The sequence below is a fragment of the Lineus longissimus genome, chromosome 4, assembly GCF_910592395.1.
Source record: "Lineus longissimus chromosome 4, tnLinLong1.2, whole genome shotgun sequence".
Lineage (NCBI taxonomy): Eukaryota > Metazoa > Nemertea > Pilidiophora > Heteronemertea > Lineidae > Lineus > Lineus longissimus.
The window spans coordinates 24,003,658-24,029,469 of NC_088311.1; the positions used below are offsets into that span (position 1 = coordinate 24,003,658).

General features: G+C 40.5%; 1 protein-coding gene across 3 annotated transcripts; it reads right to left on the bottom strand.

Moving 5' to 3' along the window:
- On the bottom strand, nucleotides 1–13,582 carry LOC135486984 (uncharacterized). Of its 3 annotated transcripts, none has more exons than XM_064770214.1 (16): nucleotides 12,757–13,582; nucleotides 10,620–11,233; nucleotides 10,190–10,342; nucleotides 9,466–9,589; nucleotides 8,876–9,018; nucleotides 8,487–8,632; nucleotides 7,818–7,974; nucleotides 7,311–7,399; nucleotides 6,641–6,875; nucleotides 6,169–6,314; nucleotides 5,639–5,810; nucleotides 5,115–5,279; nucleotides 4,644–4,893; nucleotides 4,130–4,196; nucleotides 3,533–3,679; nucleotides 1–2,139 (listed from the first exon to the last, which is right to left on the bottom strand). In XM_064770214.1, the coding sequence occupies exons 2-16, from the start codon at nucleotides 10,627–10,629 to the stop codon at nucleotides 1,615–1,617; spliced, it is 2,529 nt and encodes an 842-aa protein (XP_064626284.1). In that variant the 5' UTR covers nucleotides 10,630–11,233; nucleotides 12,757–13,582; the 3' UTR covers nucleotides 1–1,614. The 3 variants fall into 3 exon arrangements, with proteins under 3 accessions (XP_064626284.1, XP_064626285.1, XP_064626286.1); XM_064770215.1 differs by having other exon boundaries at nucleotides 10,616–11,233; XM_064770216.1 differs by lacking the exon at nucleotides 10,620–11,233.
- Nucleotides 13,583–25,812: the final 12,230 nt, after the last annotated feature.

Consider the following 25,812-nt stretch of genomic DNA (forward strand, 5'->3'; position numbering starts at 1 on the left):
TTCAAAAGGTTAATATTTTATTCTTGTTATTGGCGATTTTACTTTGTTATTACCTTTTCAACTATATCTCTCTGTATAAACTTTAAAATACGAACAACAACTGTCCTCGTCCAATGGATTTGAGATTTGGGTCCCTGGCACTAATCCGAGCACTGCGGAAATTCCTTTTACAAGAAAGCTTTTACGATATTTGGCAAGATCTCTTTCTACAGCTTCCTTGTTATTGAAAGCAAGTGCTACAATGCAACGCATGAGGCATTCATTTTGATATCCGCACTAACATCAAGAAAACAATGCCAACACTACACGGGCTTCCCAGAATGTTTGGTATGACTCTTTTATCTCCATCGGTAAGCGTTCTGTTCTGGAACTACTCCTGTATGTGACAGTTATGTGAAACGTTCACAAACACTGTTGGGAAGTGGTCACACTTTCCTCATCATGAGGTGCCAAGCCTCGACGGAATAACCATTCGCGATTGGTCAATGGTAGTTAGGGTGTGATGGTACAGTCAACCTGAATGTCTCATTAATCACAAATTCTCTCTGTCATAGCTGGCTTCTAAACTTTTTTCGACAATCCTCATCTCGTATTCATTTGAATATGTGCAGTCATGACAACTGCAGATGTTGATTAGCTAACAAGTAACGCCTATGTAAATCCGAATAACACAACTATTTTAATCCCAGGATATATCAGGACGTGATGTGTTTTTAGAAATAGCTGATATTTACATCAGTTTGATGCTATTGCATGTTTTGTATCAGCTCTACGTGACACATAAAAAGCGGTGCGATACCACACCAGTCATGAGTATGCAGGTTGTATGAGAAAAACTATGCAGACTATACCTCTGATAATACTGAGGCCTACCTAAAAGCCAAAACGACATCATCAATTAAGGGGTATGTTTTAATCAAGATGAATGATGTTCCAATGGAAACTCTAAAGCCACATTGGACAACACAATCAATAATGAGGATGACCAATGTTTATCTGTCCACTCGGATTTTCATAACATCCTGAATACCTGTAGAGTTTGGTTCATTATTGCGAAGGGTGAAATTAAGGTAATTTTGCGCATGAATGAGAATCGTTTTTTCGTCAGCCTCTGTGAATTATTTGGGTCTGATGAATGCGGAGTCGAGATCAATGGCAAAGGTTCTGTACATTTCACAACATAGCGATTAGAGATCTGCTTATTTGATGATCAGTACATTTGGATCCCGAGAGCATTATGAGAATTATTTCTAAAACTGCTCAAGCTTTGGAAAGTTTGCGGAGTTTTTTTATAAACGTGTTTTGTGGATGCGAAACTGGATCCTGACACTGTTCAGGTCTCTGCATATATCCACCACTAATTCGCATTCCCAGAAGTATAGTTTGGGGAAATTCCGCGTCCGAATGAGGTACAGAGCCCGACCACGTCGTACTTGACATGCTTGAGTCAACATCACTATCGTATTCATCAGGAAAAACGTTTAACAATGGGAAGGTCACTGATTCCGAATCTTCCGGTGACAGAGACAAGGTTCTAGAATTACAGTCCTGGAACTCAAACTTTGATGACGAGACACACTTCCTTTCTTGATCATATGCTGATTCTGCAGGTGATTAATGTAGTTTCGAGTGACCGGCGTCATCAACGTCATTCAATATGTTTGGTGCAGGATGCCCCTCTGATTCGGTGTCACTTGGACCCGGATCAAAACAGCGCTGAAGTGAGGCAAGTTTAACATAATCATCAACCGAATCTTCACTAGAAGCGCTCCCTAGGTCACTCGAAGGTGAATCATCTCTTTTTCTAGCGGACGTTCCTTTGAGTATGACATCTGGGTCATATGGTGCCTCCAAGTTAAGCACGGGTAGAACATGAGCAGGTGCAGTCCGAGAGCTCTGCCATGGTAGTTGGTTATTTGCAACGAAACGGCCCCGCTCGCGCTCATCGACAATCTCCATAAACACGTCTCCATTTGGATAGTTTATGATATTCTCATCAGCTTCTGGGACGGGCTGTAGGCTGGGCTGGTGGGAGGTCGGATTTAAAAGTCCTGGGGACCTGCCAAAGGTTCCATCAGAAGCTGACGCACTAAGCAGGCTCGTGCCGTCCCCCATGTTGGTATAACAAGACCCTCCGCTCTTAAATTGAAAAAGGAAAACGTTCCGTGAGTTTAATCTACAGGTAAGTATCTCAGAAATAATGCAGATCCCTCTTTCCTGTTATCCTACCCAAAACTCCAGATCAGATTCTTATAAGATTCTACTCAGTTTTATGTACATGTACATCTATGATCTTTACAATATTCTTGTAAAACTCTTATCTCTACCAAATTCTTGTAAGATTCTATAGTTTAGAATTCAGTGTCCTATCAGTATTTTCGAATACAGTCGAACCCCGGTCGGCGACCACCCCGGTAACGCGACCACCCCGCTATGACGACCAAGAATCGCCGGTCCCGAATGGTTTCCTCCCTAATTACCATTACAAGGCCCCAGGTAACACGACCATCCCGGTACCCAGACCACGACCACTGGATTGGGCGGTCCCAAAGTCAAATTCACCCCTCTATACCGACCAAAGGACCTAATTGCCGTTATCGGTCGGGACAGCATCTCCAATTAACCCACCTTGGCGCGAAGCTCTCTTGATTATTATAACACCACGGACAGTGGCTATCATGAGAATCCATTTGAAAACTTTTGTACAGGCATTTACTATCGGTCCCTTTTTTCCCTTCATTATTCAGCCCTGTCAGTGTTAGGCATGCTGGGTATGATTTACATCAAGTCAGGCAGCGTTTATCAACGAACACATTGGAGCATTCTAAATTGTGGAATGATGAGAACTGAAAAGACGAATGCTGGCATGATTTCTGTTAAGAGATCGATTGCGGCAAATTTGTCATGCTACAGATGAAAAAATGTCTAAGTCCAAATATTTTTTCCATTTTTTTGGGGCTCAAATTGAAGAAACATCATTATCTGTCCCCGGATTTTCAACTTCACTAACGCGACCATCCCGGTTACGCGACCATTCAACCTCGGTCCCATGAGTGGTCGTGTTACCGGGGATCCACTGTAGTTCTCACTGACCTGGATATTTTTGAACGAGTGTACATACCTAACTGCTATCTACATTTATTTTGCTTATATAAATACAAGCGGACAAATAATTAAAAAAAACGTGACCCGTCGAGAAATATAAGCGATACCTTGAATAGTTGGTTAAGGTCAAAACACTCCCAGAAAAGTGTTCAGCTTGATACACTATACCAGTGTAGTGTTCACGAATAGAGTCATCCGAAACACAGAAGTATAAGAATCTAAGAATTATCGAGGAAACCCAGGATTCACCACAGGGTTTGGATCCGTGGTACACCAACCTTGACAACGATGTTGTCTATACAATATCCAATAGAATTACAAGACGTTTATTAGATTCTGGCTTATAAACCAGAATCTCGTATGAAGCTAAGCGGGATTTTCACCAGTTTTATAGCCTTTATGAGGCTGCTCTAGAATTCGTCCTTACCACGGTCGGTATCAGTTGAGTTAGTTCCCTACTGCTATGGTCACAATGTCCGGAGCTACTCTCTGATTCTGAACGTTCAGGACGTTGCGTGTTATCGATCATGATCGCATAATATTCATCAGTGGTACCATCATTTCCTTCCAAAGCCTGAAATACATGAATTTAAAAAAAAGTAATACTCCTAAATTAAAATTGTGTTAGAAGCTTAAATAATCATCACTACACGTTGCCATAAATTTTGGTGGCATCTGCCGTTTCTGTTGGGAGAAAATAGAAAATTGGTGAGAGATGAATGCTGATCGAGGTTATTTACGTAGTTACTGATTGGCCAAGGCACTGCCTAGTAACAAGGTTTGTTTGATAATTACAAAAAATAATAAAACTAAATGGCAGTATTCGTTAGATAAAATCCGTAATAATGAAACTTAGTTGGATGTTTGTTAAATTATTGCAGTGCAAGTTTTTTTTCTACCATTGTGTCCAGTGGAACTTTTTATCTAAATCAACACTTCAGAAATCTTATGGCAGTAATTTACAACAAATCCCGAGTTTCAGGGTAGGTTGCAGCTTATACATATACATGTACAAAGTACTTGCCTGTATGACGGCTGGCGTTCTCTGAATTTGTAGCCGTTTCTTCTTGGATGTCGTTCTCCTATAGAACCTGCAACGACGACCGAAATGTCATCTCCTTACATGTATATCGAAATGTCTAAGTAAATAACTCAAAGGTATTTTCAAGAAAAAAGAAAAAGAAAGGAAAACTCAGGTTTTGATCATTTAATTATTTAAAAGAAATGAAAACTTGCCATATTATAATAATAATAAATAATGAGTCTTTTATATAGCGCAATTCTGTGACACTATATAGTTCTCGCTGAAAGCGCTTTGGGATATATTATTACCCCGGTCTCCACAGAAATCAATCCGGGGTTTCAAGGAACAACCAGAAGGTGCTCACTTGAACTCGACCAGTAGGGGAACTAAGCAGTGACTCGGCCGGGTGTCGAATCCACGACCTCCTGATCATGAGGCCGACTCTCTACCACTGCGCTACCGCTGCCCCATTATGATGTGTATCAATTAAGATCTACAAAATACATGTACCTACCAATACATTCCAATTGTCGCCAGCAATACCAGTGCCAAAATGAGAATAATAACTCCATAAACCCAGGCGGGAAACACATATGACAATGGAGGTTTCGTTTCCAGTGTGACTCCTGTTAAATGCTGGCAATCAGAACCATCTCGGCACACAGCCGTAAGGCTGATGTTGTAAAAGGTACTGTCCTTAAGCGCTGGCACGGTATACTTCTGCGGTACACGTGGGGCAGGGATCTTCTCAATTTTGTTAAAACCTACGAAAGAAGACGTTGGGCATTTTACCATATTTCAATGCCTGAAATTTCACATGTGAATGGGCCTTTTGTCTCTGAAATACGATTCATTTTTGGCAGTAAAATGTATTGAAAACACGACGTTACAAGAATATCCATGTATGATTCTTATAAGATGAGAAGAAGTGTCATTAGTTATACTTTGTCCCCATCCGTCAGAATAATATCTTGATTAGGCCTACCTCCTTGTTTGATCTTCCCCTCAGTCGTCACCTCCTGGACAGTTACAATTATATTCACAATCTGTCTGTGCCTAGGTTTACATTGCTGTGGCGGGAGGACCACCTTCAGGCTGTTCTGGTCTTGGTGGGTTGATTTGAAGAGTAGTGCTTGAATGATAGGTTTCTCTGAAAATCAGAAGAAGAGAGTTCGATTGTAATTTTTTCTTTGGTCGAGAAAATGAATCTGGGGACATCGTTTTTCAATAGAAGGAACATCACATAAAAGATAAGCCCTTCTTAGTTAAATCCAGATATGGTTCTTTTGAGATTTTAAGTGAAGATCTTATAAGGTTTCTTATACATGAACATGTACATTCTTTACAAGATTCTTGTACGATTCTTACAAGAATACAACGTATATCGTTACTAATGTACATGTACATGTACACGAAACTGAAGAGTCTTCACTAAGAGTCTTCTAAGAGTCTTTTCTTGATGTTTGACCTGGATATTAATCGTACTTTATTTAAAACTTTCTTACTTACCCCCGTCCATTTTATAGAGACATTTAAGAAATTGTTTGGACATGCCAGCACTCTGCCCTCTTTTCTCCGCGGCAACTGCAAACTGGTAGTTCTTCAAACCCGACCTGCCGTGCTCAATGACCACCTCTGCTCTGTTTTGGGTTCCGTCGAGAACAAACCAACTCAAACCACCCTGAAAATATATGGTCATTGGAGTTATGCCACGTGGTATTTAGAATATCATTAGGTTCCTCCGGGGTCTTTGGTTGACCCGCCTTAAAATCGTTATGTAATTTACTGATGCTTTTTCCAAATAACTGCGCATCGACATAAACCCGAGTGTTTGCCGTATGGAGAAAGACTTACCGAGCGAAAAAATCCCGATTCTTGAAAGATTCTTTGTTTAACGTCTTATGATTAAGAATCTTACAGTAATCTTGTTAATATTGTAAATATTGTACATGTACATGTACATGTACAAGACACTGAAATAAGATCTTATTAAGCTATAAATCTGATGAGAATCGTATCGAAATTTTGCATAACCTTACCTGAGCGACATCTTGTAGCATGCGTCTATAGTAAAGTACAAAGGCATCTGGTGTCTCCCCATCATAACTCCATTCGAATAGCGTCACAGCTTTCTTGTCTGTTTCATTCTGAATCTCGCCAGCGAGATGTTCTGGGACATTGGACCCTACGGTAGAAACAGGAACTTGCATGCCTACAGCTTGGGTTAACGTGACAAACGCTATTGGTGAGTAGAACCAAATATAAATCTAATGCAAGCGCTATTCAAAAGCTAAATAAAACAAATCATATACTTGATATTCTCAGCGTTTTTTTCTGCAAAGGGATGAACCATTTTCACTTCATACGACCACAAGTGATATTTAGTTTGCCGTAAACGAGGACTATCAGTGTGATATCCAAGCAAAATGTGGTGATAACGTTAAAAACCCAACTCGTCCAGGGCCACTAACGATGCATCGATGCATACATGCTTAATTTTAAAAATCCTACCTGCATGATACTCAGGAATGCTCATCACACTTGTTGGAACGCGTGGTCCGAACCCAATGGCCGTTGATCCAGTGATCTCAACAGAGAAATCGCTCGTCAACGGTGCATTATCCAGCTCACATTTCCTATCTTCGTTGAATGAACAAACTCTAATGTACGTTTGATTTGTATTGTCATCCCTGAATGTTGCGCGCATGCCCGTGATGTTACCCTGGGTGTATCTTTCGGGTATATCCTAGAACGACAAACCATTTGATTTAGCAACTGATTATTTTTGCACATTTCAGTTAAAAGTCAACAACTGTATGCGGCCGATTCTCACTCATTCACCCCCTCAAACATTCAAAATCCCGCTAAATCCGACTTTACACTACAGCTTCAAACGTTAATAACAAATGAAACAGCAGCAACCTCTCATGCGAGCCGACAACAATGCCGATGTTCTTTTTCAAGGTCATATGGTTGTGATTAAAACACGAACACAGCCAGGCGACAAATAGGCAAGAGTAGTTCTCACGAAGTCGCCGATAGACACGGAATCTCTACTATCTCGCTGTATATTGGTACATTCATGCTGCCGTTTCATAAAAGAAATAGGAAGGGAAAGAGAAGGATAAGACAATAAAGAGAAAAGGAAAACTAAGAGAAGAGAAGAGAAGAAAAATCTTACTTTGTAATAAAGAGTTAGTGTGCGGCAATCGCCAGGACAGCGATGGTATTGAAATGAACTGGGCCGTGTCTCTGGGTTGCGAGCTGGGGCTGGTAAAGGCAAGGAGTTAGATGTATGCGAATGTTTAATAACAGAGCGATACAACACGTATAAACATATTGTCCTTTTTAAGAAGAGTAGCTTTTAACACTACATCTGAAATTTTGAAATTACCAAAACTACTTAAAGTAACCAGCCTAAACTCTAAGCTTTATTGAAGAATGGGGTGACGGTTTTCAGATCTCTCACCAATTCATGAAAGTAAGCAATACTCAGGTGCATCAGTTACATCAGGAAGTACCAAGGCATGGCACAATGGAGAGTTTGTCCCACCTTGGTACTGCCTGATGTAACTGCCTATGCACCTGTTAAGTATTGCTTTAATACTTGAATGAATTTTTGATATATTTAAAAGAAAGATCACAGTGAATAAACGTGTACCACATTGATAATTCTTCGCATACTTACCATCAGGAAGAGTTTTTTTATATTCAGTAACGATTTTACTCCAATATGTTCCCACTGCTGGTCGCATTTTCACACTAGTCGAATAGTTTGTATAAGGTATAAGATCATTAAATACAACAGAATGACGACCGGTTTTACTATGTGTAGCTCCAAGAATCTGAAAAGAAGTAGTGGAACAAATTAATAGAGAGGAAGGGCACCATTTAGGATTTCTATTTCGATTTCAACTTGGAGGCATCCATAGCACAACGGGAGTGAAGAAAATGATGATCACCCATGGTGCGACACTTAATTGGCAGGTATTTCTATGATGAGAAGCGGCATATCAGACAAAAATCGGGACGGATATCATGAATCTTTGCATGGTAGAGTGGTTCCTCAGAGGATCGAGCCAGCGTTTATTCCAGGTCGAAGATTTTGAAAATCTTGTGGACAGTTGATTGCAGGATAACGTTTCCCACTTTCTGACCATTTTTTTCCAATTTTGAAAGGACTCATTTAAGATTTTTATGATAAGATCTAATTCAAATTCAAATGCACAAAATTTCCATTCATCACACGATTCTTGCAAGATTTTAACTGAGAATCGTACGAGGACTTTACAAGGATCTTTGACCTGTGATAGATTGTAGATATCATATACAATTGAAAACAAACCTTGCTTCGTACCTTTATTTTCTTGTCAAACTTGGATTCCATGGTGATATGAAAGGTAAGGGATACAAGTGCTAAACTATCGGGTTCTTTGAAGATGACTTTCATGGACCGACTATCAGTGCGAATCACTTTGAGCTTATCTACCGGGTTAGGCACAACTGAAAACAAGGCAGGCAACACTTAATTAAGCAAGCAGGTCGAAAGTAAAACGATCAGATTCTTGGTTAAGATCTTATTTGAATTTTGGATCTTATTCATGTTTACATGTGCTACCTTCACAAGATTCTTGTAAGATTCTTCGTGAGGATATTTTCTAAGAATCTTGTGCATTCACGTAAGAGTCTTCAGGATTTTTGAGCTGGACAGGGACTGATGTGAATGATGGAAATACTAGTACTTACTTAAACTTTGATCGGTACAATTTACTTCGAATATCTCGGACGTGTTTGAAGCCGATATGTTGAAGGTCACCATGTGTCTAATGGAAATATGTGTTGGCAATGTGCAGGTACAGTTGGTTCTGTTTCGACAGGACACCCATTTACTGGAATGAGAGGATGCTACCAGAAATCAATAAAGAGTCATTTTTAGGACACATACTTCGAGATATCCTTACTAAATTCGAGAAAAGTTTGTGTGTTTGTTTGTTTGTTTGTTTGTTTGTGCGCTCATATCTCCCATACCGAATGGCTGAGCGACCCCAGATTTTGCATGTAGCATTTAACGGGTCCCGAAAGTGTCCTTACGAAGCCCGATTTTTGAATTTCCAACTAACATCAGATATAACGCCGTTTATTGGTTTTATCTAACGTTATTCAGCTTGTTGTTAAAAGAATGTAAATCAATACTGTTATACAGTCTTTGCAAATGAGGCTTGGTGACAATGCAAAATCACACATTGTTCAACTATAGCATGTTTAGGGCTTATTTTAGAAAAGGAGATACCAAGTGAATTTGAGGTCCTCTGTGCTTTTACTAGTTCAACCCTTACCCTTTTTTGCCTATTCTGTATTTGACCTCCCACTCTACACCCGTCTCATTACCCTCACACCATCTACAAAAAGCTGTGTCCCAATTCGGTAGCACACAATCCGGGTATTCAACTCGCTGCAGTTCTGAAAAAAAACATCATTAAAGCTAAAGTTCCTACGATCCATGCAGCTGCATGTATACATGAAACTTTACAATGTTCTTTGAACTCTTTTTTTCCCGATGTTCTTTAATCTCAAAGCCGTTGACGGTCACGAACACGAGCCATGCCATAATCCGTCAGAATAGAATGGGGGGGGGGGGGCACTTTCCAGGGGGACATTTTCTACTTCTACACTGGCATGGCCTTGGTAGAAAATACCGTTAAGTACGAAAGCCAACAAGGCGCCTTCGAAACGATAAGATTGTGTGTTTTGATCTTCAGATGCACATGCACGAGCGACATTATTTTGCATTCAAATCACAATGAAATATGAAGAAACTGTAGCGACTGTCTGACTTTGTACATTTGGTTGCAATTGGTAAAAAGTTGACAACTTCGCCAAATGGCGACCTTCACATGTACACAGTGGTGGAGGATTGTCTCATGGTGTTTGAGGGGTATACTGGGAAAAGGAATCCTTGGCCTTACGCCCCTCAAAATGAACTAGTCTTTTGTATGTTTCTTTTATATCGTCATTCCCTTGCGACCCGATACATTTACCCACCGTCTTGCTTAGACCTACCTGGAGCTGACGTGGTTGAGCGGTTTTTTTTAGATTCTTCCACTGTGATGACAGCTTTGGGACATAGCAAGCACAAGACAAAACTGGTCAGCATGGGGTGAGTGGCGAGGAAGAGTGGGTAATATTTGTGCGTGCGACGACGTTCTTTCATGGCTAAAAATAAAAATAACACTCCTACATGTCCCATGGTGGTGTGTGTTTGCGGAATAGATCGTTTGTCGAGTCAAAACTAATTTCAATAACTGAGAAAAATGTAATCCTCGAACGCGCTAGTGCACAGAATGTCATCGGAGGATGCATTGCATCGTGTTTTTTGCACTAAATAAAAAAGATGCATAGGCCAATTCACAGTGCTCTGACTTGAGCTCTAAGTGATTAATTCCTACATAAGTCGTGTAATTCATGGATGTTAGGGAGGACACATACTCACTGTCATCCATTTACTCCTTATGCCAAGTCCTATCTTCCTGGTTTTTTTTCAGTAAAAGCCTTTGCTAAAACATCGAGTTGATACAGATCACAAGTACAGTTTCCGTTGTTGTGTTTTAAATTGGCGCGGGATGATAAGCTCTGCACAATTCTACCAGACAGACACATGGCCTATATGCGAAGTCAGTAGGATTCAAAACGTGATATTCAAGTTAGAAATCCCAAGTGTTAGAAACCGTTATAGGTCCCAGTTCTGGGACAGGACATATGTGCACACGGCATAATGATACAAAATGTCAACAGTTTTATGGTGAATAAATAAAGTAATGGTCCTGAAGATACATTCATCAAATTCTGCAAGATAACCCAAAAGGCATGTCATTTTACGTTATCAGCAGGTCAAATATGACGACTGTAGAATTTGGGATGAAAAAAGGCAGCACGGTTGCCTAGTGGTCAGAGTGCCTGACCGAACGGTTGCGGGTTCGAATCTCTTCCGAGGCATTTAGTTGCTTCCTGTTAGATTTCGAAAGTTAGTGAGCGCTTAGTAGCTGCTCCTTAGTATCGCAGACGATTCTGAAGATTCTGTGATGACGAGGTGCTTCAAGCAAGGACCTTTAAACAATGGAAACGATTAAATAAGCTGCTGAATTGTTGCCAAGTGGCCATGTCACTGGCAGCAAGTTAGATTGCCTAGAATCTCATGTCGACTGTAGGGTTCGAACCACGGACATCACAACTGCTAACTGAGAGTCCGAGCCACCAGTACCACAGCGGCTCCTGCTAATGACTGGTCTATTGGTAGTTGCTGCTTATCCATCAGCTGGAAAATACAGTTCATGGCCGGGGTCCAATCAACTGACAGTTTGAATTGATTAACCTGAACATAATAGCAACAGCAGTGATTCATCAGCAGCTGTAGATTTTGGTGCAAGGTCATTGAAGTTGTTGTCCTTCCCCGAGTAATCAGGGGACGACCCATAATCAAGGATACTCTTCTTGGACAGTTATACGGAATCTAAATTGATCAATTTGTATCAGAGAATAATTCCTTAATGAAATGTAAGTGCTTCTTTTAGAAACTAGCAAAGAAAAGCTGTCTGATTTGATCCAAATAAAGTGAAAAGAGTCTGCTTGAAGTTCCTAAATCACCTCCACAGATTGTCTCAACTGTAACGATGCGTCATAATAAGCGTATTTCATGGAAATTTGACGCTATATAAGTAATCAAAAGGTTGGTTAATTGTATACTTAGGTGTCTGCCACAAGGTGGATCGGCTTTAGAAATGCGGGAAATCGAGGCCACCCTATTAGCTCACAATTAAAATATCAACACCTGGGATAATCGCATCTTGAATATTGTTTATCTATATGGTTTCGTTAGTTCGATTTTTGTTGGATTACCTGAACACGTTTATTATTTTTTAATTTAATTGTTTTTTGTTTATCATGCTTCGGACAAAGTTATAAATCTATAACTTTGCAGTTTGCACCAAATATCGTGGGGTCAACGCCAAGTGTTAACTCTAAAATCATGGTTTTGAGAAAAATGAGTTTGAACATTTAAGCTATTCTTTCCAACATAATTTTAATGGATTTCAAATCCACAAATACGTTTTTTATTGAAATAGTCAGTTAGTTATTTGTCAAGAATTATGATAAACACCTTTCCAAATTGTAAATTGCTAAGGTCAGATTATTTTTTGCATCACTAGGCCCAATATTGGGTGGGCCACAAAAAATGAGTATACATATATGTACTGCCAAAGACAGAATAATAGAATTGGTACAAGGTCTTCACCGGACACATATCATATGGATCTTTTCCACAATCACTGAATATTCGAGACCTACACACCTTTCCAGAAATAGGGCGCCGAAATAGTGATGTCATAAGGGGAAACTAGGCCTTATGGTGGAGGGACAAAGGAGATAGTCATGGTTGACCAACACACTTGAATGCCTTTAATGACGGACAAGGGGGAAAAGTTAGTTCCAATGCAAGCCACCAATTTCGGGAAGCAGCTTTTCGGCAAATTTACCTAAAAACATCATGACAGCGGGCTATCCATCCATACCTTACTCATATTTATGAGTGGAAAGAAATTAAGAAATGAAATTTTAGCAATAATACTTACTTGCAGAGTGATCGGTTATGATGTCACAGAGACCATGTGGACAGAATAGATGTCGTGTCGTAGTCCTATCTCTTACCACAGTGGTCTTGCCTCACTCCATGGTTAGGATTTGGCTTGAAATGCCCATCTGGTTCCTAAACTAAACATATATATCGGCTCTTAACTATCACTTCATTGTTTACGACATCATTACAGTCGAAACGATTTTTGTCACCTTTGTAGTGGAACATTTCTGTGCGTTGGGGTGCTGGAAGTTCTTAACTGAGAGCTTTAAGGTGGCTTGGAAAGGACATCATCGCAGATTTATTTTCCTTGGAATTCCGAGCTGAATATCGTTTGTGCATTTCGTATATCCTAATCCTTCCAATAGGTGGTATAACATGGCTGTGCCTTTATACAGATTGTAGAGTAGAGTATGAGATTTCAGAACAGAAATCCATTTACTATTTTAGATTTTGTGTACCTCCTTTCATGACGGAGCACTATTTTCCAGGTCGAAAATTCCGATATGATTGTTATTTCACATTCCTAGCTAAGATCTTTATTCAGTTTCACGTATTATCCCCGTTATATTCTTGCTACGAATCTTACAAGAATCTGACAAAATCCTAGCTAAGAATCGGATAAGCTTCTGATCAAATATTCTCATGAGATTTTTACCTTGGAGGCAAACGTGTAGAAGAGCTAGTATCGCTAATCAACACTTAGGTTATCACGATATAGCTAATCAACACTTAGGTTATCGGAGTGTTTAAAGGTACAGCATTGCTTTTACCACAGCGATGTTCTTCTACTTTAGTGTTTGAGGGGTAATATATAGTGTCAAAATGAGTTTGTGGCCGCACACATCCCTTCAGGTATAAATCGTGCTAATCGTGCACTAAAGGGTCTTTCGAATATTCCACAAAATAACATTTGAAACTGGCAGTGAAACTGCCGCATGCAACCACTTCTTGTTACTTCCAACAACAGGCCTAGCTGTGCACAGTGCTTGCTTTCGACATTGCTGTGGTGCAGGTGAAACGATTCCGGAGTGTTTAAGTGCAATGAATGCAATGTCATTCAATTTGTCACAAATCGGTCTTCTGAAGACAAAATCGCAACCAGAAAGCAGAGATAGGTATGAAGAAAAAAACCTGTGCTTATGCCAATACAATGTAGTATATTATCAGGGGAAAGTAGTTGACAAACAAGGGATGGTCTCACATAAATAACCATTCCTTGATTAGACATCATGTCAATATCATCGATAATATTAATATTGATATTATTATAAAATACAATCCGATGTATTTGCCATCTCATTGACATTGTCCGACTTATCATTAATTGTTTGAAGAAATGGGGTCAAAACTACATTGTATGTACATTCTAGGAAGCTTTTATACTTTTTACTTCACCTTTGGGTCAGATCGGTGGGCAAGAACGAGCAAGCGTAAAGCTGATTATCTCTGAGTGCAAAGAAGTGACGGAGTGTTGGTCACTTCTCCTCTTGGAAGGTTTACATACAGTTGAACCTCAATGACACCCTTTGGTCCGACAGATGTTTTCCCTAAATGTCCTCGTCACAGAGAGGTCAAACTTATTCTACACAATGTAGTGTATGTTTTGTATCTAAAAACTTTTATCAAATCATCTTTTCGTCGTCATAATCAGTCCAATAGTTTGATCGAGTTGATGACTGAGGGAGGTCAATTGCTCAGAGGTTACAGCGCCGTACTCATAATCACGTGAGCTCGACTCTCTGTCTTCATCTCCGACTCAGTGTACTTGAGCAAGGCGAAACGGCTTTCTCTTCACACATAAGTATAAATGGGTATCAGGCTTTCTTGAGAAATTTACTTGCGATGGACCAGCATCCTGTCATGGAGGAGTGATACTTTTAGTCACAATGCAACTTAATTCAGGATAAGGCGTTTGGCGGCAGATCATTATCGGTTACGAGTAACTGTCTCACCAAACATCGGCCGCAAAAAACCTAGCTCCAGCATCGCGGTGTTTTGTTCGACAACAAATACCTCAAGTTCGGCATCAATCAAATTTACAATTGATACTGGCGATCAATTCCTTCAAGTCCTTTCTATATTTCCGCCCTCCGCCCAGAAGATACGTGTAAAAGTTCAGAGCGTAATTCAGGAGATAAAGAGTCCACAGACTCGCCATGATAAGATTGTACAGCATGAAGCTACATGTTACAGTGAAGTTCTCAAATAGTGCAACGACTGCAGGAAACTGGAGGCTGAGGGTGAAAGCTCTGTACGGCACTGATGTAATAAGGAATGCGGCACTAACTGATATAGTCATCCTGGCCAAGTGTGTCGCATGATCCCTCGTCTGGCTTGACGGGCCTTTAGTGTGACTGAGCGCAGCGCGGGTCTTTGAGGCATCTCTCACTGTTATGATGATTACGATGTTAGAAGTGATGATTATGGTAAAAGGCATAAGTGTCGCAATAACCAGCTGAAAGCCAGAAGCAGCTAGGGTACCATCTCTGTCGCCGGGTATTAAAAGCACAAGATTTTCTATACCTTAAAATAAACGCAAGAAATCAACAGAGTATGTTCGAGCACTCAAGAAATGAAAATTTGCTTTTGAATAGCAGGTAACGTACAAAACACAGTATAGATGCGCCCTGGAAGTACGTACGGTGGCTGGGAAAGGACATCGCATGATTCATTTTTTAACATGAACAAAATAATTTCCTGAAATATCTCGATCGATCGAGATAACAAGTCCATCGATCGAGATATTCCAGGAAATTATTCTCGGGCGATCGAGATATTGGCTAATATGAATAAAGTCTAGCAAATGCGTTCACTTCAATTTTGTACAGAAAGGTCTAGTGTAAATGTACATGGAGTGTTAGATAAAAGCATTTGCTAGTCTTTATTCATATCACCCATTATCTCCGGCGATCGAGTTACGAAATCGAGGCCATTCAACAGTAAAACCGAGACTGCAGCATGAACCACTCGATATACTGCTGTCGGGCAGAGTTATCCAAAATGGCATTTAAAAACCATGAAGATTTCATTACTCTGTATGCCTCGCTAGTGCCGTCTGCGAAACTTGATCTGTTCAATCTCCGGTAAAACCAAGGTTACCGTGTTCAGGGTTTTGTTCTTTCGATTATTCGGTTGGTAGTTCGACTTGTATGTACATGTAGTATTTTACCTAATTGCAAATTTGTTGCTGGTCTGAGATAGAGCGGTGGTAATCGGAGAAAATGTTCCGGTCTCTTATCCAACCAACTGCTCCACTTGACCAGCAGCAACGTCTCCAAGTTTTTCAGGTATATTAGCCATCATCCGGAGAATTTGAAAGCCCGAAATCTGCTGATCTTCGCGTGGCTCGATACGGATTTAGGGCCAGTTACACATGAATTGCTACTTGCCAACTGATGGGAAGCAAAGAATGAGACAACATCGAATATTTTACTGAAGTACTGAGAGTACTTATAATATGGAATACCCAACCACGCAGAAAAATCGGAGTGTGCAATAGTGAAGAAATCAGAAGAGCTCCATCATGTTTCAAAAATGAAGTCATTTAATTATTCAATTAAAAGTAGTTATTTTAGTCGGGTTATCTGAGGGGGGTGGGGGCACTAACCTGTGTTTGCATCCTGCACATAATGCCACGCATAGAACAGATAAACATTGGCAGCAACCAGGATGATTGTCCCAATCGAAACAACTCTCTTGGCTCTTCCCGGTGTGCAGTACCTTTGTGCAACCATTGGAAAGCGGACCGCTATCGCTCGGTCCACCGACATCGCCGAGAGGTAAAATCCCGAAAGCACAGCAAATATAGATAGGAAAGAAAAACCGTAACTGTAAATAAAAGGTTGAAATATCACATTATTTGCCCCCTACCGGTTTAGTCATGATGACCCCTATTCAAGCTGAAAACATCTTATTGATGAACAGTGCTGCGCATGCGGCATATGGTCTAAATGTGCCCCATGTCATCATCATCAGATGAAGCGCATCTAGAGCACGAACTCTAAATATTCTCAGCACTTGCTCTACTTATGTAGGGGTATCCTTGTTGTAACCATTGTTTACTTGGCGTTAGATATTCTGATGGTCACAACCCCAAATTAGTATTGCAAAGATACATGTAGAGGTTTAATAGGATATCGGCAAAACAACGGCCGCTATGTGGCGCTGACTGTCACCAGCTTACGGCACAGAGAAGTGACATCAATTTTGTCTGCGTTGGACACAAGTCCAGGTAAAAGTCAGCGCCACCTATCGGAATGTCGATAACCTATTTTGTTTAAACAACCAGAACGAATGTTCCATATACGTTACACATATTGCACATCTCTGTCATCCTGCACGGCCCAACCATAAAAGAACGGAATGAAAAATATGACGACAACAACGATCAAACCGTCCGCTACAGCCATTGCAGACATGTACACCGATGATGAAAGTTTCGTGTTGTCGCCCCTCCTGGCGATCAATATGATAAGAAGGTTTCCCGGAAACCCGAGAATGAATGAAGGTACGCCGCTATAGAGGGAAATTGTGACGTAAATGAACTCAAACATCTCAATATCGCCGTATCTGCAAGGCATTGTTTCTGGCGGCAGCTCAGTGGTATTGTAAGCCAGCAAGTCATCCATAATGATTCCTCTTCCTTCTTCTAAAATACAGACACATACACCTAATTGTTTTGCACGTAATTTATTGAGAGATGCAATCCTTCGGGAGAAAAATCAATGATTTCTCTGTTTCATCGATACGATTAGAAATGAGAAGAAGTAGCCGTTTCGAAGTTTTGAAGGAGCCAAGTTAACGTCAGGAGGAATGCGAACAGCACATGCGCACTGATACATAGCCGCAGGAGGAAACGAAATTGGAAACGAAATTGCTGTGAAATAAGAGTTATTCCTCTACAATTACAGTTTTCATTACTCTCCTGGTGTACAAAGTCGTTGCATGGGCGATATGAGAACAAAGAATCAAAATACAAAACATCCTGACAACCTAATGGGCCTCACTGGTGCATGGTGTTCTTGCGAGGGGCAATAGAAATATAGGTTGCAATTTATCCAGTAATGATATATTAATCCAGTGGGACAAGACTTAAAGCGAATAACATATCATGCCAGTGTTAAGGTCAACAACACGCAAATTCTCCATCTTGATCAGATGGAGACGAATGTCATCGATCCGCCCCTGTTACACAGTGACCCTATTACTTATGTCAAGCAAAATTGCGGACGGGCGTAACTTCAGGATACTATGCCAATCAGAGAGTTCTATCTATCTGAGATGGACACCCCTAAAATGACATCTCAAAGCAAAACGGGTTAGACAAATTGAACTTTAGAAATTTTATCGGCAATTACCATTGTTACCATAATCAAAGATGCAATTAGTAATGCTTACGAGGTCACCGCGTGCGCTTTTTAACGCGAACTCAAACCCCCAATTGCTGGCAACAACTTAGTACCTAGGCTCTGAAAACTTTGGAATAACGGAGTTTCATAGGGAATTAATTAACTGCCCTATGTTACGCCCCAAAATACGCCCACTTCGATAACACCTGATTCGAATTGGCTTAGGCGTCACACCGACCCTATAACGTCGGTAGCCGAGAAGAAGAACTTCAGTTCCTCCATAATATATTAAATACCTTTCAAATACACCAAATAGGAAACAGAGTCGATTGCTACATTGTGAATACACCGAATTCGAAACAGAGTCGATTGCTGCATTGTGAATACACTGAATCGGAAACAGATCTGAATGCTATATCGTGAATACACTGAATGGGAAACAGATTTGAATGCTATATCGTGAATACACTGAATGGGAAACAGATTTGATCGGTGCATATGAAGAAGATGGACCGACGCTGTTGCCTGTTTTCGCTGTGTTTAGTTCTTCTGGGGAACGTGTCCGGATATTTATTCGGTATGTGAGTCTGTTTCTTTCACTTTTCTTGCAAACAACAATCTAAAAACAGATAAACGTAACAATAGCAGCCAGGGCCTTCGATTTTTCAAGTAAACCTTTCCGTTCAACCTCACAGCCTGTGAATGCGCTACCGAATTACAATATCACCGAGAGCTTTGGCCCAAATGTATTTGACAATACCGAATCAAATTCATTAGATTTATATTAAACTTAATGATTTTACGTTACAAAGTGTAGGGCGTTACCAACACCCTGCTGTTTCAAGAGTGTCAACTACAATCACCTTAAAAAACCGAATGGTGGTGCCTCAGTGACGACAATAGAATCCCAATTTGTATTTGTAAATGCAGAACTATTGTTTACCATAAATACACAACCTCAAATGCATAAATTAGGCAGGCAATCCTCTTTCCCTGACACGTTGCCTGCTTAGAAGCGGTTACTTGCTCTAGTTGCACACAGACACGCAACATAAAATATGTGCCTTGGTGCATCATTTAGCTCGTTGTTATGTAATGACAAGGTTTGTCAACAAATCCATGTGTGTGCTGCTCCACCAGGGAAACCACTTTGATATCATTCTGGGGCAAATTCGTATGAACTACCAATAATTTCTGCTCCCTCGGTACAGACGACAGGGAGAAAAATGTCACCATGAGTTATTTTGTTTGTTGATGAGCTGTTCGCCCAGAAAATATTATATCAGTGTGATCTGTGTCCAGTTAACCGGGTAAATAAATCTTTGATTTGATTAATTGCTTGATCGTGTTCATGAACTACCAAGTCGAATTGTCCCCTGGGGATGCAGCATTGTATAGAAGATCAGCCTATCATAGGAACGTGTCAGGGGCAGGTGGGAGTGTATGCACTAAAGCATCAGGCAAGGCAAACCACAGACTTTCATCAATGACATGCGATATATGATTATTACTGAAACGAGCGACGGAAGAAATATCACAGTTAGCAGGGATGACCTCCTTCTTGCAAGCACCACGATGACTACTGCGAACCAAAAGATCACGTTTACCTAATTCAGTTTATTATAATTATTTTATAATATCTTAACGTTAAAACTTTAACTTCGTCGAGATTACGATCACTTGATTTACTTAACCAAATTTCTTTTTCTCTCAGATTATATGGCTCTAATCAAAACTACTCCACCAAATGTACTCGTTGGGGAGCCCCTCGACATGACCTGTCGCATCAACTGTGACCGGGTGAAAGATTTTGTCGCCGATGGCTTCATATGCGATTCTAAATACATGTATATCAAAAAGAAAGGTCAACAAGTCTCAACAACGATTTTGGACAATCTGACAGTGCGTTACCTGGAGGAGAATGTGACGCTGGATGAAAACCATGGGCACTATCACTGCTATCTGCGAAACGCCTCCAATCCGTCTAGGGCTAGGACACTCGCCCAAACACATGTGGATGTTGGAGGTACACCATTTTAGATTTGAATAGCAATACCCATTTCACTCATCCTATTGTTTGTCAATTGACACTGCCAAGGAGAAAGCCTTGAGGGAGTCACGGAAGTTTTAAAACATTATAACACTCGTTAGCTTTTTGTCACTGTAAGGCCATACCTAATAGCCAGGGTCCTCATTTATGACAAGTATGGCATTGCAAAAACATGAAGAGCAGAGACCAAGGGCTGCGACAAGGTGAAATATTCCTATTGTAGGAAAGAACCTCCACTTTCTTTGTGATGATTTTATTTCGTGATATCCTTGCACCTATATAACTTTCAGAGCTGGCAAGAGCAGAGTACCTAAATTGTGTGCTGTGGAACTGGGAAAAAGCTGTCTGCAGTTGGTGTGAGGAATCTGATGGCGAAGTGTGGGCTGTAAAATACAAAGAGGGAGCGAACGGGTAATGATATAATTCGACTTCTTTGTGCTTTTGTTAACAGTTTGAGAATTTTTTACAATATGCTGTATAAGAACTTACATTTCTTTATCTAACCAACCTTATTTTCCCTCCGTACCCCTTGCTACATGGATTTATAGGACATTTATTGCATATTTGCAGCACATGGAAATCATGTCCAGAAAGAACGAAGTGTACCTGTACTTGGGCAAATGAGGAACATCATGATACCTTCAAGAGATTGTTGTTGAATATCAGCATATTGGCGACAAATAACTATGGTGAAACACAGAAGTTATTTGAGGTGGATTTCTCTAATAAAAGTTTAAGTAGGTATTATCGATATATCGGTTTGACTCTAAGAGAAAATAAAGTGTTTTTGTGTCTTTTCCTGCAGGTATGGTTGGTATTTAAACGTGGGATTTATTTTTCAGTTGCTCCTTACCCAGTTGATGAGGTCAGAGTCATACCCGAAGATAGCCAGTCAGTGAAAGTCATTTTTGAAGGACCTATTTACCTGGAAGGTCTTATCCCGCTTGTGTATAATGTAACACTGCAGTCGAAATTTGATCAACAACCGTTGGTGAGGATCTTTGAATTAACTCTCATCGTGTGGAAGACATGAAAAAAATAACGATGAATGCTTCACTTGAAATTAAATGTTTGTTACGCGTGCTTGTAGCAGCATTTTTGGCCAACGTTGCCCTAGTGGAGTTCAAATAACTCTGTTTTGCTCTGGTGGACAAAGCAAGCATCTTCTCCATATAACGCTGTGTTGATTGCCACTGTATGTGGCTAATCTAATTTCGCTAATAACCAAGCAAACAAGGTTATGATATTTATGATGATAATTATAAGCCTCTTAATTTTCAGACTGAATCTGTGAACAGTCAAATTGGCCAAAATAATACAGTTGAGTTTAAGGGTCTGATACCGTATGCGAACTACACAGCGAATATAAAGGTACGGGCGAAAGAGGGCACTTACTGGAGCAACACCACCAGTCGGTCGACGCGAACATACCCCAATAGTAAGTTTGTCACGAGGCTCTCCTAGAGTGGACGATTACAACATTACTTAAAACATCTTCTTTTATCGTCATAGTTTTAATCTCAATACATGGGATTGGTTAAGAACCGAATAATGTCACTCTATTCAAACTTCGGTAGTCTACGCAGAACCTGTTTGTGCTTTTTCACAATAACTATCGGAGCATGGAGAATCTGTCGGTATCACCATGCCCATCTTTCTCATTATGGCGACCTCTTTCTCAGCCTCAGTCATCCTGTTATAAGGCAATCGATACACACGCACCAATTCACTAGGAGTAGTTTGTATATTATGCCAAATTAATACAGTACGTCCAGTGATCCACAGTGGAACATTCCTGCAGTTGTTTGGGGACAATGGAGACTGCATTACAACTATTACTCTAACTCACACCATCAGCTCTACGGGGACAAGATGTTTTACATCCTCTCAAATTGAATTGAGATTAGATTAGCACTAAGATCAGACAAACTTATCCTTATGTTAACACTCTTCTTTTTTCAGTTCCTGCTCGTAACCCTGAGACAAGGCCAAGCTCGTTTCAGGACCAGCTATGTGGTGTTAAATGCCGGACAATTATCATTTATTTCAAGGTTAGATAGTATGATAGTAGTATGATCTGGTGTCTTTGTTGACCTATGAGCTTCATCTGTTAACAGAATCGTCAAAGCATGGTCAAGAACGAACCATTCGAAACGAAATGCTTTTCACTGCCATTAGACTTTTTCAGTGTACAGTCTGAGTTTTTCGTGAAAAGGAGTACAGTGATGTATAAACTGTAGCGGCAGTACCCCTTCCAAGTCACTGTATCTTCTTTTCAGGCCATCCCGGAGAGATACACCAATGGTCCTATCAGTAGTATGACCGCAACACTGAAAGGCAACCACGCCGTATTCTCTGCACCTTGTTCACTTGACAGAGATCGTACATGCAAATTGAGTAATCTTCCACTGAGCAGTGCCTTTTCGGTTGTGATTGCCGGATCAACATCGGTCGGACTTGGACCACGCATTCCAACAAGTGTGATGAACATCCCTAAATACCTTGCAGGTGAGAAGGTTAAGGAAGTTTAAACATACCACTGATCCAGAAACAATAATCAGGACCTTTTATCTTTGGACCTGCATGGACGATTAGGTGTCACATTATGTTAAAGAAACAACCCCACAGAAACACGCCTTGGTCAAATTGTCCTCTTTTCCGTTTTAGGGTCTAAAGTTCCAAAGCACCTGGTTGGTGAGATTCTTAGTAAAGCCGATAACAAGGCGACAGTCCTGTTTGAATGGAGCAGTGCTACGGACGAGATAACCGATTATGAAGTACTTTACTACAGGCGGGTGCTAGAAGACCACTCTCAGGTTAGTTGTGTTATATATATCTATTGAAGTTAAAAAAACTCAATTTTAACTATCTGGATTTGCCTGGACTTTATTTCGGTATCGAGAGAGAAGAGACAACTTCCAATCAAGAGAAGTGTCACACGTTATATAGTTACATGAAACCTTGCAATGCGTCGGCCAAAGTTCATGATTGAAATTACCTCCTTCTCCGAAGCGTTTCACAGAAAGCGATGACCTAGAATGAAGTCACTGGCAATTATCCCACTTTGGCTGTAGCACTGATGCCCTAAATATCAGAAACATCAATCATTGTTTTTCCAGGGAAGTGTGGATTGGTTCGTTCTGAATGGAACCCAGAACACAGCGGAAGTGGTCATAGAGCACGGCGGGTCGAGTTTACGGAACTATGAATTTGCAATTGCAACTGAGAAATCTGGACGGAGTGTTGGCATGTCCAAGCCATTCCTTGCTTGTTTATATGAGCAGGATGGTGGTACGTTAGATGCCTTGCAGAAATAAAGCGGGCTCCAGTAAACTGGAAGCTTGTTGTTTAAAGCATTACAGTTACTTGGAGTTTTAAGTTTAGATATTAACTTGACCTACACTGGACGTGATTCCCCGCTCCAAATCCCGATCGTATTCAGTTTCTTATACATGATCCATCATATACATCATGCAGCCCTGTCAAGTGTTAGACATGCTGGGTACCGACAGCAAAAAATCATATGATTTGCATTAGTCAGGCAGCGTTTACACCGAACACATTGGAGCATTCTGAAATGTGGAATGATGAGAACTGAAAAGAGGAACGCTGCCATGATTTCTGTTAAGAAATTGACTGCGGCAAATTTGTCAGCTACTAAACATATTGTATACTTTGCCTCTTCATTCAGAGAAACCTGTTATTCCAACTGTACCCTTCGAGCCTAAGAAGCAAGACCAGGACAGCCTCATGCTGGAGATACTGCCACAGAAATGTAAACACGGGCACAGACAGATTGTGAAGATCATGATCAGCATCCTGGAGGTGATCGAAGATGGAAGGGTACAGCATGATGGTATAATGAGCTAACATCTTCCTTGACGAAATAGGATGATTGCAGTTACAAAATAAAAGCAATTTGCATAGAAAACCAATTAGAAGCAGCGCCTGCAAATTATGCATATTTTTGTTTTCGTAGTAGAATATATTTCGTAGTATGGGGTATTCATAACTTGTTTTATCTGCACAGGGATCGAATGGGATTGTGTTTCTGTCCTGCTGATGAATGGAAAGACTAGTGTTTGGCATGACACGTATCGGTGTACGCTGGAGAACGTACCAAATCATATTTTCTTACAGCGGTAGCATGTCAACTTATAACTATATGATATGATCCAAAAGGAGAGCGTCATTTCCTTTCAAACCATTCTTCACACTAAAACACTTTGGAAAAACAATGTAGGCCCTACATGTATATTTGCAGGTTTAAACAGAACAGAAGTTATCTTCGCCCCACGGGTAAGACGTCAGTACATAGCCAGAGAACTCAAAGATAGCTCCTACTACAACTTAAGTCTGACGGCAATCTGCCGTGATGGGTCATATTGTCAACACACTCCTTGGATCAAGCTCCGGACAAGACCACCGCTACATTTCAGTCTCCCTAATTGGGCCACTGGACTGACAGTTCTAACTGTATTCGTAGTCTCATTTTTGTCAAGTTTTGTGTTGTACAGGTTGGTATTATCACCTCGTGCCAAGATGATTAGGATAGTTAAAATAAAAGTTAAAATAAGGAATTGTGCTACTATTTTGAAATAGCTTACGGGTCAAATGTACTCCCTGGTCATGACGAAGAGTACACGAAAAATAGCCGCAGGTCGAAACTCTGCCAGGCATCGTAGCGTACACGTCAAGTGAAATCTTCCAGCGAGGCAATTTGAAATCAGTAAACAACACTCCCGGATGGCAACTAACGTCGAAATTCGACTTTACCACTGGCATTTTATCTTTTCTCTTTGATAGGACGAGTATCCAGAAACATAACAGGAAGAAATCGAGCAAAATCAGTCAGATGCAGTAAGCTGATACGAATAACTTCCTTTTTAAATTCTTATAATTCTTGTTTTATAGATTTTATAAAACAATTACCGACAAGGAAGGAATACAAATTCAGAGGACACCAGCTGTCACACACTCCCTGGTAATTGATTCAATGTATTTTTCTCATGAAGTCCGTCCTTTATAAGTTTTATGCATGGCAGTGGTTTTCCCTTCCAGATGTTAAGTGTTTATAGAATACAAGTAAAAATTCATGTTTGAAGTCTCGATAAGATTTTTATGAGATTCTTAGGTTCCTTATTTATCAACTCATGTCCATGATCAGGGGTATCATCTTAAAAAAAGTATCGTCTGCTGTAATTTCAGTGTTTGGAAGAAAATGGTAGGACTGACGAACACTATGACGTCACTATCGATAACATGGCTCGTCCTGAACGATACGATTCTGAGAGCAGTAGCCTAATTTCGTTCCGTCTGCAGACACCAAACAATCCAACCGGTAACACTTCAACGATGAACAGTGGTACCAGCTGTCCTGGTGGTGGGAATGTTCTTGTGGACTACCCTGGTGAGCATCCCAGGGCACGTTACATTGTTAGCCATAAAAGGCCCTGTCAACTGGTCTTGTCAAGCCACCAGACTGCCTCCGTCACTGGTACAACTAGACCTGAGTGCGTTTTAAACTTGGAGGCAATCGAGGTTTCGAAGCAGCACCAATACTCCAATGACGCGCTGACACATATTAAACCATTAACACCAATTATATTGAGGAAAGCTGCATCTGCGGGAAATGACAATGAAAAAAACAAAG